We start from the raw sequence: 13448 nt of genomic DNA on the forward strand, positions 1-13448 counted from the left end.
ATTCATCTATTTATTACACTTATTTGACATCAGATGATGTACCATATTTTAAATGGCCTTTTAAAAATGCCGACATGAAAAAATTACTTAAAAACATGTCACGAGTGTAAAGTGAGTGAAAAATAATATCACTCTATTGTTAGAAATCAAACTTGGGAATATATCTATTAAACAAGAGAAATTTCAAAATTCCAGATTTTTATCCAACCATATCCCAATTTGTTGACTTGGCAATCCAATCAAATGTTTAACTTTTTTAAAGGGCTGATTCAATAGGATAGAATATTTGCATAATAAAAGTGTAATTTATAGAATTACATATATCCATTCATTTGATCAAAGTTGACAAATTGATTATAGATAATTACAAGAAAACTTTGTTTGAGATAATTAGTTAAGCTTTTACCATTCTTTTTTCAAATTTATCTACACAAATTGCAAATAATCTATTACGTAACACACAGTCTATCAACAAGATTACGCATAAATGATAATCACGGAATTGAAAGATGAGTGCTAGTCAAATTCAATAAAATAAGAGAAATTCTACACGATTTAGAGTCCGTTTAGGAGTGCCATTTCAGAGAAATAATATGCATTTTTAAACTAAATCACAATGTTTAAGTGTTTAGGATTGCGATTTTAAAAACGCAAATTTTAAAACATTAAAAAATCCGCGATTTGGATAAGCTAACTAGATGATGCTTATTTGAAAAAGTGCGAATTTAAACAAAAATCATGATTTCGCTTAAACACAAATTTGGCACAATATTTACCAATTTTTGAGCGGGAATGAAAAAAATTACAAGAATACCCACCTAAAATATATTAAAACCATTCGTTTATCTTCTTTTTCTTCATTCTCTCTCTGCCCCTTCTCTCTGCCCCTTCATCCTCTTTCTGCCCTTTTGCTGTTTCTTGTGTAGCTCCATCAGGTAAGCATCTCATCCTATAGATGTATGTCTGCCCCTCCATCAGGTAAGCATCTCATCCAATAGAACTCTTTTGCTTTTGTAAACCTCTCCACCGTTTGATATTTATGAGGATGTTTTTTATTTTTATTTTTGTGGTTTTGTGTTTTCATTGCCTGTTGTATATTTTTTGTGGTTTTGTATTTTCTTTATTTGTTGTATATGCGCTTTTGTAGTTTGAATCGTTTGATGCGTTTTATGAACAAAATTTGCCTTTTCTTTTTTTTTTTCAAAGTTGATTTTCGATTATTGTGCACTGCGCTATGAACTGTAACAGATCATAATTGGTAATTTGGCCATAAAATTGCAATTATATGCTAATGTTATCCAAACACTCAATTAATAACAAATATATTTTTTCGCATGTTTTACCAAACGCATGTGCGATTTTAAAAACGTAATTTTTAAAAACGCAAATTTTAAAATCGCACTCCCAAATAAACCCTTAAGAGAAGAAATAAACAAAAGACTTCGTGCGGAGGAAAGGGAAGTTCCGTAACCGTCACAGCCAAAGGGAAGTTCCGTTAACAGACAATTACCAATCAATTCAACACAATGGAAAAAGGAATCTCAACCAGCTCGTAGGGGCAACGGGGACCAGTATGGCTTGCCTTCTGCGATGCAGTCAAATATCAACATCCGATGAGCCCCACACTGACATGCTACATTCCACCAGAATCAGTCAATGGCTCAAGGCTTCAAAACTTACCTATCCCGAGCGCGTCTCAAATTGACATGGTTATTTGAAAGATATGGCCCAACGGTCATGTAATATACCAACCATTACAACTATCACACTGTTTATATTTTAATGCATTTTTAGGGGTAATTATATCTTTTGAAACATCATTGATCACAGTTAACAGGGAATAGGATATTCTTAATTTCAAGTGAAATGAAATGAAAATGATCCATTTCATGGTCAAGATTTGTAGCAAGAACAAGTACAGCAAAGTCACAGGTAATGCAAGCAAGAGAAGTTGATGGGCTTAAACCCTAAAATTTTGACGGCAGTCAGCTAGTCAGTAACATTCACCAGATAGATGTATGTTTCTTCAAATATTCAATATGATTCCACAAGATCTAGTTTCTGCTAGGAAAGAGGACAGCAAGTTACAAATTGTACAAGAACCCAGCCGAAACAATACAGAGGATAAAAAGGCACTACTGTAAACGATATTATCAAATCAACACACAATTTGCAACTAACAGCTGCTTGCCAAACAGTGAAGCACACCCTAGCAATACGCCTATGATAAGAACCAGGCATTCTTGGTAACAGCCCATTTGCATTGGGAGCAGCAGCAGAATAATATGCAGAGCTCAAAAAGTACATTTACATTAAAAAGTTCGTATTTACATATATTCACAAGCTTGCTACATAGATATGGGTAGATGGGAGGAGAGAAATCACTGTTATGTTGCTGCCTCCTCAACTCTGAAGAATGTTTTTATGTACAGTTTATACCGTCCAAGAGCTGAAACAAAAATGAACTGGTCACCCTAATAATTTAGCTGCATAAGACATGAAGATAAAAAAAGAAGAAAAAGAAATTACATGTGATTAAAACAAGTTTTACCCCCTTTTATTTGTTAGGAAGAAAGAAAGGGGAGGTCATAAAAGAGATAGACAGTAATGGCCCCGCAACCACAGAAAGTTATTGAATTATAAGCTCCATACCTGTTATTTATGTTCCTTCTAGCCCGAAGTTGACTGAGTTTGTCTCTCCACTGAGCTGTAATTAGAGCACCAGAATAGTGAGAATTCCAAACCTCTAACATTAACAAGTAAAATCAACCATTTTTTTTTTTTGGTGGGTTGTGAGAGTGATAGGGCCATGAGAAATAGATCAGCCTCTAAAAAGGACCTAATCCAAAGCAGACAACAAAAAAGATATACCAGCATCTCTATAGCGTTCTTCAACGACAGCAATCAGCATGTTGCGCACAAGATTAAACTCCTTTGTTTCAACGCATGGTTGACCACTTGGCCTGAAACCATATTGTATTCAATTAAACACCTCCTTCACCAAATTCAAAGGCACAATATAGACAGATATTTTCTAATCACCCTATTTATTAGATGAACACCATCCTATTTATTAGACGAACACTAACCATAGCAGCTACTTGTCATAGTAACCAAAGGCAACAGCCATAATTTTCAACCTAGCTTTCCAATTTCTTATTAATCAACTTTCAGAATTTATCAAGAACAGAGTGAGTCAAGAAAAAAAAAAGGCCCTAGTAACTATAAGAATTACCGATCCATTTCAGTAAATAATAAGCCATCTGAAGCTGGGGTTTGCATTGACAGCCTGCCAGATTCAATGACTCTCATTCCATCACTATATGCCAAGTACTTGTTTACTTGAATTGGAACCTGCACATGAAAAACAAATACACAGTCAATCATCAATCCATAGCATTTAAATGCAGGGTCAACCTCAGAGAACCAACATGTTACAATAACTTGCTTCAGCAATAGGCCTACTACCACAATTCAGTCTATGCTTCGATAGTATTTATTTATTGACCATTGTGGCATCAAAATGAGTTACGATGCTAAGCACAAGGTGCCACATACATAGGTCAATACATAAATATCCAATTTAAGGAACCATTAAATCTTGTCAAGTATAAGGATTTCGGACTACATGCATTTCAAAAAGATTCCAAGCCCAAAGACCTCCACAAACTATTGGGTTCAAAAAGCCACGCACACAATCATTCTATCAAATTAACTAGAAATGAATGCAAAAGCAAAGACAATCACGGACATGCTTGGTTGGAACTCAACATTCTTATCTTTCTAGGACTAATTAAACTGATCAGGCTTATCATCCCTCTTTCAATTTGGGAAAATGTCAAATCTGTCATGGAGGTAACTTGAACTTTCCCTGGCATAGCAAACCTTAATTTATTCATATTCTACTTTTTATTGATATATCCACTATAGTGTTTCAATAACCACTTTCACACAATTGTAAATCACTTTCAAAATAATGGTAAGTTCCAATGCTAACAAAATTATATGGAGAAAAAAGAGTACCTTGCATCTTACTGCAATGTTGATGGCATCTGAAGGTCGAAGGTCAAAACTGACACACTCTGTCCCATTACCCACCTGTTACAACATCAAACAGTGTAACCAAACACTTATCTTCTTAAAAATCTATTGGTTGTATAATTTAGCACATCTTCCCCCTAACAAAAAAAGGGAAGAAAAAAAGAAAAAGAAAAACTGAAGTAGAAGGGCGTAGTCAATATATGCCTTGGTAAGGTACAACTGAGCAAAATATGCTTCATGCACTCTCTTAGTTACTCTAACAAGTCTGACCTGCAGAAATAGAAAACCAGCATCATATTCTAACTAATGAAGAAAGCATGTTCAAGGTGGTATAATCTGATTCTAAGAGCAGAATAAACAAACACACACATACTTCATAGCCCATTTTATCGATCATCTCCTTAACCACTTGATAAAGAGTGGGTCTAGCCTGACAAAATAACCACATTATAAATATTCAGCAGAGCTATAGACACAAAACCAGATTTTTGCTCAAGTACATATGAGAATAAAGTACCACAGAAGGAAGAGAGAGTGAATAAAAATGTACACAAGGAAGAGAGAGAGAGAGCCTGTATTGACACACATACAATTGGAACATTGCGCACTGCTGCCATTAGTAACACACTCGGCATCTCCACTGCGATTAAAGGAAAATCACAACTTTCAAAATGATCGAGAAATTAGCAGTATCTGATATAATTATAGGAAAAAAAAGTTATTCTGAAAGAATCAGAAGCAAGATGAACATACAAACAATTATGGGAAGAAGGAGACCCGTCCCATCTTCCATTTTCAATACAATTGCAGGATGTGGAGCATAATCTGGCAGATGCCCTCCCTGAGGGTTGTTGTGGATACATCTTAGATGCCTACCATCCCTCATTTTGATCATGAAGCCATCTGCTCCACTCTTCACCTCAACTATACCGAACAGGGAAGGATACATATATCAATTAATGGAACATTGACCATCACATGATAAGTTGGAAAATCAGTAGTACTGTTATTACTAACAGGCCAGAGACCCATATTGTGTCTTTTCAACAATCAAATTTATATCTTCTAAAAAACTAGCCACCATATATCAGCAGTAGGAAACAAAATGGGTTCAGAACAATCTATGATCAACAAAAGCATGAAAATTTACAAGCAAATTATGAGAATTCTGTGGAATATAAAAACCCAAAGACATGAGCTAGCGACTGGCCCACTACCTTAGCTTACCTGCTTCAATCACGCTAGAGTTAACATAATCCTCATCATTTTCATTGAAGTTCTCCGCAGGGCTTCCATTCCCATTGGAGGATGGACTGTAACTACAATGCACCGTTTTGCACCTTTGAGTGTGTAATTGGTGCGAAACAATCCCCACTTGAGTCTTCCTACAACTGGTCCCTTTGAATCCCAAGAATTCACTTCTTAGCAGCCTGGTCTTCATGAAAGGACCAATATTTGGCAGACTGTAAAATCCCACTTGCTTTGCTCGAACTGTGGGGCACATAACTGGTCCTTGCAGAGACCCCATATTACCTCCTTCAATACCAACTGAGAAACAAAAAAAAAAACCAAAAAAACCAAAAAAAAAACAGCAGGTGATGGTGATGATGATGATGATGGTTTTGTCGACAAGAAAAAAAGGCCCAGCATATTGTTACTGCACAGATCAGATCTGAAGCCTAAAAGAAATTTTAAAAAACGATTTTGATGATCACAAGAGATATGCGACGTGATTTTTTTTCTTTTGTTTTTTAATTATGAATTCATTAGAATTAGCACTCAATTTGGCTACAACGAAAGTGCGCGAAAAATAAAAGATCTTTCATGAATTTTTGATTTCTTAAGATTCTGGGCAAAAAAAAAAAAAAAGAACTTTACTCAAGCGGAACCCGCCAAAAATAAACGATCTGTCCCTTCGCGTGTCAGGTTTTCCTTATTTAGAAATATTATATAACCGCTAATAACATAAATTTCCAAATTTTCTCGTTATTTTTCTTCTTTTCATCTTTCTCGGAAACCAAACACAAATAAGACTTTCGGAGAGACAACGTACTTCTCTCTATCTCTCTCTCTCAGTGGAATTTTCTGAGTTCTCGATCAGTATCAGTCAGTTACAAGTGTTAAAAGAATCAACCACGCAGAATAAATCAATCAAAACCTAAAGTTATAAGTCTATAACCACACCTGAAAGCCTCCAAAAGCTCTAGACCTTAACCAAAGATCAGCGATCAATAGCTCTTAATCACCGATCACGGCCACAGGCATGAAAATTCCCTTCAGTTCCTCGACCTCTCCCACGGAATTGCCAGGATTCACGAATTCCAGAATTCAATTCCGAGCGGATAAAATCGCAGGACGATCGGTATGTTAAATTATACACAAGTCTTAAAGATCCGATTGGAATCGGAAAAAATCAGACGGAATATTGTGGAATTTTAAGCCGAAGAAGAGATAGCTTGTGGATGAAGTAACAGAAGGGGTTGGAAGTGACCGACGACGAGAACTGGATAAAGGAATGATAGACGGGGAGAGAAGATAAGAGATTCTTGTTTAGACACTGAAGAGGCAACATATCCCATTTATTTTCAATGATGTTTCTGTCCAATTACGGTTATGGCCCTATTGCTTCATTTTATGGTACATAGACTTCTAAAAATCAATGATAGTTTAAGCCCATGTGGGAATATAAAATGAGAAATTATAAAAATCAGTCCGCCATTTTTCAGCTACCTAGATAAGATAATAGATTTTGTCTCAATTATTACATAGATTTACAACTATTTATTATAATTAGAAAAACACAAAATACTTAAAAATGAGGTTCAAAGAAAATACATATGTTTGTAACTTATTTTTTATAATAGATATATTAAATATAAGAAGATAAAATTTAAAATTGCATATTTGGCGAAATTCTTTCTAATTTTTATTGTGTAGTGAAAGGGTGAATTCACCATGTGAGTCTCATTAATCATATAGTAATTTTGCAAAAGGGTTGAGAGATGAGATGAAAAATAACTCATAGAAAAAAGAGTTTTTCATTTTTATTTCAATTTGCTAAATGGTACTTCTAATTATTCATTGATTTTAAAAAAAAAAAAAAAATTAATGACAGATTAATAGTAGCACATAGCAAAGTGAAATAAAAGTGTAGTATATAACATTACTTTTTCTTTTTTTTTAATATTATATACCACGGAATTGGATCCTCTTAAATTTTTTAAAATATGAGATTTTCATATTTTAAAATTTGAGCTCTCATTACATTTAACGGTCCAAACAAATGTCGAGGTTTGTGTGTTACCAAGGCAAGTGGGTTTAAGATGTTGAAAACTAAAATTACTTACCTCCGTAACTCACAAGCTTTTTGCATTTATTTGGACAGTCAGATGTAATGGAATTAGGATCCTCTCTAGTTCAAATGAATTGAAGAATATCTGGTTATTTATAATAGAGTGATATTTTTGTATCCTCAAAAAATAAAAAGCCAAAAATACCATTTAAGTATAACTAACTAAATATTGTTCAGATCAAATAGGATCATGTAATGGATGACTGAACTTTTACAATATGAAAATATTATATTTAAAAAATTTGGAGGGAATCACAATCCATATATATCATACTTTTATTTCATTAGGTTGACGTAATAGGGTCTAATAATAGTCACTGATTTTCTCTCTTCTTTTTTTTTAAAAAAAAAAAGAGTAATGCTAAAAAAAAGAAGAAAAGAAGCTTTTAGCCTTTTACTGAGGATGGGAGAACCTCAAATAGAATAGTCTTTGAATGGCTATTGGTATAGCACATGAGAGAATTATTATTCCTTAAATTGAGGAATAGTTATTCCTTTCAAATTGAGGAATCAGTATATTATTAGTTACATAAAAATAAAAGAAAAAAAAAATTAACACTTACAGATAAATTATGACACGTTTTTATTCTGATATTTTACACATTAATTACTGTTAAAATGATTGGTTATTCATTAAGTAAGCGACTACTTTGTTATATCCTATTCCCATTACATGCTTATTTATTAACATCTTTTTTTACAATTGTATGACCCAACATAATAATTCATTGAATTAATCGAAATGATAATTTAATACAAGAGGGTAAAGTAGTTATCGTTAAAAAATCAAATTGATAAAAGAAAATGAGAGATACAATGGTGTACATGAACATATATATATATATAAAGACAGCAGACCAAAATTAATCACTGTAATCAATGAGATTTGCTACAATGCATTCTTCCACTCATCTTCTTACCATTTTTCTTCTTTTAACATTTTGATTTATTCAAAAAAATAAATAAATACAAGAGAGAGGAGATGGGTGAGAGAATGCAAAAAAACATTTGCCGTAATCAATAGATAGTTGCCTGATTGCATAAAAAATTAGAGGCATGATAAAGTTACAACTTTGTCCAACTTTTCTCCTTTTTTTTTTTTTTTTTTACAAAATAAAAAAAAAATTATTTGGTATTTTTTTTAAAAAAAATGGTATTTTTATTCATAAAATGGTCTTTTTTAAAAAAAAAAGAAAAGAAAAGAAAAATAGAACGGTCATTATAATGAAGAAAAAAGACTATTTAAAATAAAAAAAAATAAAAATAAAAAAAAAGGACCATATAAGATGTTATTGCTTCAGAATTTTTATTTTTATTTTTTTTTAAATGACCATATAAGGAAAAGAAGTGTAAAACTGTAAATGTATTATAGGAACATGTGAAAAGTTTTATAAAAAAAAGTGTAAAACTGTAGGTGTATTTTAAGGTGTTTGTTTAATGTACGTATAAGGTAGAATAGTGGAAAAAAAAACAAAACAAAACAAAAAAAAACTTGAAGAGTTCGAAAATGTTGGAGTTTTGGTTTATTTCTTGTTTGTAGCCCAGCAACAAAGAAATAGATCACATATTTTTCTCTTTTTTTCTTTTTCGCCCCTCAAAACTCAAAACCATCAATTTATAACTGGAACATGATTATTACGACGGAATGTGAATCATGTGATGGTAATGCTATGACACTAGCAACGAGGACAACCTTTCCGTAATATGGTTCTAGCTATAAGGGTACTTATGACTTTTTGATTTATATGGATAACACAAGTCTCACCCCCAAAACCTCCCACGCTTATGATGACATCACCAGCCGCTATCCATCTCAATCCGACATAATTCATCGCCGGCCGCCGACGATATCAAGATTCTCTTACGAGCGCCACGTGTGCAGTTGCTCACTGGGAGGATCTGGATAAGGCTCTTCGTCTAAAAATATCAAAATTTCTGTTTGTTTTTTTTCCTTAAAATATCAGTATAAGGTGAAATAAGCATGAAAGCTAGGAAATCCGTCAAATCTTCACCTTTGTTTAGAATTGCGTTTAAGAAATAAAGTTTTTAAGTTAAAAAAAGTTTTTTAAACAAAAACTTCATTTTAAAATTTTTGTCAAAAGTGCAATTTGATCATTTTTAAGCTTTTTAGACCCTTAAAAGCGCTTTAATACCAAACGAGTACTTCTTTTTTTTCAAACAAGTTTTTTGAGTGTTAAAAACACTTTTAAGACCTTCAAACACAATACCAAACAGACTTTAAGTTTCCTTTCATAAAATCCCTCAGTTGTAAGTTTCTCCATGCCACCATGAATTATAATTTGTCCTTTTTGTTAAAAATAAAAAATGCACTGTCCATACAAGCCCTCATGTTTATGTTTATGCTGGCAATTTTTAATCTTATTCATATATTTAATACAAAATTAATATAATATATATTATAATTGAAGAGTCTGACGTGTGTAATTAAATTAGTCAGTTTAACCCAAACTTGACAGACAATATTTAGAATTGACAATTTTTTATATGACTCATGAATCCAACACAAAATTAACGAGTTAAAGTTAAAAAAATCTTACTAATTTAATTAATGAGACAAATTATAAATAACTTACATAGTCTTATACACTGTCTCAACACGCAATGATGGTCCTAACTATATCCTCATTTCTATCCAAAGATATATATATATATATAGCTAAAAACCAGAGTAGAGTTCATCATGAAATTTCACAACTAGTCAAGGATAACAGCTGGTTCGTTGTTTATTAGCCTTTGAATTATGCGAGAACTGCCAGATAAAGATAAAGATACTTTACTGTTCACACTACTTGATGCATGCATACGGATCAAGCTCACACTTTTTTGTATTTGGCGACATTTTTTTTTTTTTTTTTAATAAAAGCAACATCAACTGATCAAAGACACACAACACAACAGTCTTTAACTCGGAAAAAAAAAAAACAGTTTGTAGAATATATTAATAGTTTTAATTCATGGAAGTTACAATCACAAACAAAATCGTGGGCTTTAAGCATGACAATTGACATAGTTTATTGCGATGTTCAATATTGCACGTTTCGGGAAGAAGTAGAAAATTAAATGGGTGAAGATGTCATTGAAACGAAGACGAAACATGCATGCTTTTTGAGTGAAACGAATTAAAGAGAGAGAGAGAGAGAGAGAGAGAGTTGATATTTGCCTTCAGGTTTTTTCTTCATGGGTGGAAAGGAGGTGAATTACAATTAGATGAGATATATATGGAGGGAGCCACATTTCATTTGGTGAAAAGAGTGGTTTGACCATTTTTTTTTTTATAAATAAAATTTTATATTAAATATGAAATATTAAAACAATAATTTAAAAGTTATTCTTGAATCAAATTTTGTTAAATAGATAATATGGCTAATTTATTTTATATCTATTATATATGACACAATCAAATTGTAAATAGGATTTTATTAACTTTAGTTTTGAAAAACTTCTTATTAATGTAAAAGCAATTGTTACCGGTATCGTCAATAATTTTTTATAAACAATACAAGTATTTGAAAAATAATCAAATTTATTTATATAGCTTACTATTTATTTCGATATCTCTTTATAAAATGACTAATGCTATGTACGTATACTACCATAGATGCTCTCATGGTGTTCTCTTAGTATCATTCTAGGCATAAATGAATATTATTTTATAAAAATCAAGTGAGAAAAATAGGGTCACTTTTTTTTTTTTTTTTTTTTATAAAATAATATTTACCTAAGACTCAGAGAACACGTAATATTCTTCTTGTAATATTTAGCATTTTTAAAAAATATTTCTTTAAAAAATAAGATAAAAATAAAAATCAAAGGGTGGTGTGTATTAAGTCATATAAAATTGGAGCATTAGGCGATTAATTACGTCATTCGCCTACTTATTTGAACCGGCCCTGCCGCTAACTGGTGACAGCATGGCAATGACATGGTTATGAAAGTGAAATTACGGACGTAGTGTTGGCTGGGAGCTGGAGATTGGATATTTATATTGAAAATGCTTTTTTATGTCATTTTTTACATATGGGCACCGAATTTTAATTATTACAATGGTCTTGGTCCTCTCTTTAATTTACAATTGTTAATTTATTATGTAATATAGATGAAAATAGATATATTATATGGTGTACTCAAATTACCGAAGGCCCATGGGCCTCCGAGTTAGAAAACACCCATTGGACCATAAAAGCAAGGCACAATAACCCAAGAGACGTCATGTCTTAACCTATTGAACATTTGGTGGTTAATGAAGCATGCGCTACATAAAATTTCGAGTAGTAACACCACACTTGTGTGAGTGAACAGTACAGTCAGGACATATACCGGATGGCATGGAACTTAGGGTTTAAAAAAAATTATTGTTTTTTTTTTTTTTTTCTTTTGAAATCCATGGGTTAGCCAGGCCAGGAGGATATCCCTCCATGTATTAGACATTGTTTTAGCAGAATTTTCTGCCATGTTGATGGTTGGATTAATGAAAGTTCTGATGTTTATTTAAAGAAAAAAAAAAATCCTTGGCGACACACTACCGATGTAAGTACTGTTTACTAGCACTGGTGTCACACGTGTAGCACTAGTCTAAAATTTATACTCTCGCCACCTCATCATTACCGTCCACTAAAGGACAAAGGTAACTACCGCTGTAATTCTAAAGGGGGAATTTATGTTGTACCAGCCATGATCTTATCCAATTACCAGGCAACATGCATTGAGAGACCGCACTACATGACGCAGGTAAGAGCTGCCCAACCAAAGAAGGGATCCATGATAATTAATATAAAAATGAAGAAACAAACTACCGCGGGTGTGCTCTCTTGATTGCCATTTCTGCCTTTTTAAGTATTAACTGTATTATGCTATATATGTATTATTCGACAAAAATATCATATGAATTAAGCATTAATTAATTATAGTTGTACGTCCTGCCGATACACCTGGTGGTAAGCTTATTTCCTCACTTCTATTCTTATTACAAATCAAATTACCAAAACAAATTGCACGTGCAAATCAAATTGCATGTGCCAAATGCCAAATCAAATTGCACATGCAAGAAAAAGGAAATGTATACCTATCGGTGGGTGCCAGTAGGGAATACTTACGATGCTTAATTGGGTGAATATTTTTGTCTAAAAATGAAAGTTGAAAACAAACAATAAGCAACGAGTTTGAGCTAAGGGCCAAATTAAAAGTTCTATTTTACTTACTCAGAGCTCCCTTTTATAGTATGTCTCATATAACTGTTTTCAGCTTGTATCTTGGGCCAATCGTATTGTGGGATTGTTCCCATGATAGCCTAAATTAATATCGAGATGTTATTTCCTCTGAATCAGGAACGTATATGATATCGTGAGATTGGATTAGATTCCATTGTTAATGGAGTGGATTCCTGCTATGCACAAACTTAAAGAAATCGAGCCTGTCCTAGACTCCTAGTGATGGACTTTGAGTTTGTGAGCCAATCTTATGGCTGTGTTTGGCAATGGAATGGAAAAAGGGTGTTGAACGGTAGTGTAACAGATTTGATTGATATGAGAGAAAAAAAATAAGAATGTTTTGTATAAAAAAAGTGAAAAAAATTTGTTTTGTAGTGATTTTTTTATTTGAATAATAATAAAAAGTTATTGATGTAATGTAAAAAATAAGAATGTTAGGGTTGATTTTGAGAAGAATTTTTTGAATTTTTGGGTCCGGTCTGGTCTGGTCCGGCCCTTTCCCAAACACAGCCTAAGGTTTTGGTAGGCTAAGCTACCATGTCGACTCAATTCCCAACATACTGGATTGAAGAAATTTGTTTTCATATAATTTAGAAAAAAGCTTTATCGTATGAGAATATATAGTCTGGGAAGGAATACTTAAAACGATATCAAAGGAAAAAAGACAACTCTTTCATGTTTTTCATCATCATCAAATTAAAAATTAAAAATAAAAAGAAAAAGGGAAAAAGGGGTAATGAAAAAGCAGCTTGGCCGGAGGGTTCACTTTGCATGTGAAGAAGAATTAAGTAGAGAAAAATTAATTGGCGTACACATGATAAACAATA

General features: G+C 32.6%; 1 protein-coding gene across 3 annotated transcripts; it reads right to left on the minus strand.

The window, feature by feature from the left end:
- Positions 1-2023: 2023 nt before the first annotated feature.
- LOC132189319 (bifunctional nuclease 2) lies at positions 2024-6603 on the minus strand. 3 transcript variants are annotated; one of them, XM_059604000.1, is made up of 11 exons: positions 6226-6603; positions 5269-5589; positions 4795-4965; positions 4632-4681; positions 4415-4471; positions 4246-4311; positions 4024-4098; positions 3236-3354; positions 2872-2963; positions 2653-2707; positions 2024-2465 (listed from the first exon to the last, which is right to left on the minus strand). In XM_059604000.1, exons 2-11 carry the CDS (start codon positions 5567-5569, stop codon positions 2423-2425), a joined length of 1029 nt encoding a protein of 342 aa, XP_059459983.1. In that variant the 5' UTR covers positions 5570-5589; positions 6226-6603; the 3' UTR covers positions 2024-2422. The 3 variants fall into 3 exon arrangements, with proteins under 3 accessions (XP_059459983.1, XP_059459984.1, XP_059459985.1); XM_059604001.1 differs by having other exon boundaries at positions 2024-2449; positions 6226-6602; XM_059604002.1 differs by having other exon boundaries at positions 2400-2486.
- Positions 6604-13448: the final 6845 nt, after the last annotated feature.

Source organism: Corylus avellana, chromosome ca8, assembly GCF_901000735.1.
Source record: "Corylus avellana chromosome ca8, CavTom2PMs-1.0".
NCBI lineage: Eukaryota > Viridiplantae > Streptophyta > Magnoliopsida > Fagales > Betulaceae > Corylus > Corylus avellana.

Excerpts from the sequence above, each read along its gene's own strand:
- LOC132189319 (XM_059604000.1), bottom strand. The coding sequence starts at position 5,569 with ATGGGGTCTCTGCAAGGACCAGTTATGTGCCCCACAGTTCGAGCAAAG. Across the intron at positions 4,682-4,794 it reads CCTTCTTCCCATAATTGTTT|TGGAGATGCCGAGTGTGTTA; the intron begins GTATGTTCATCT and ends CTTTAATCGCAG. Across the intron at positions 4,472-4,631 it reads CAGTGCGCAATGTTCCAATT|GCTAGACCCACTCTTTATCA; the intron begins GTATGTGTGTCA and ends TTATTTTGTCAG.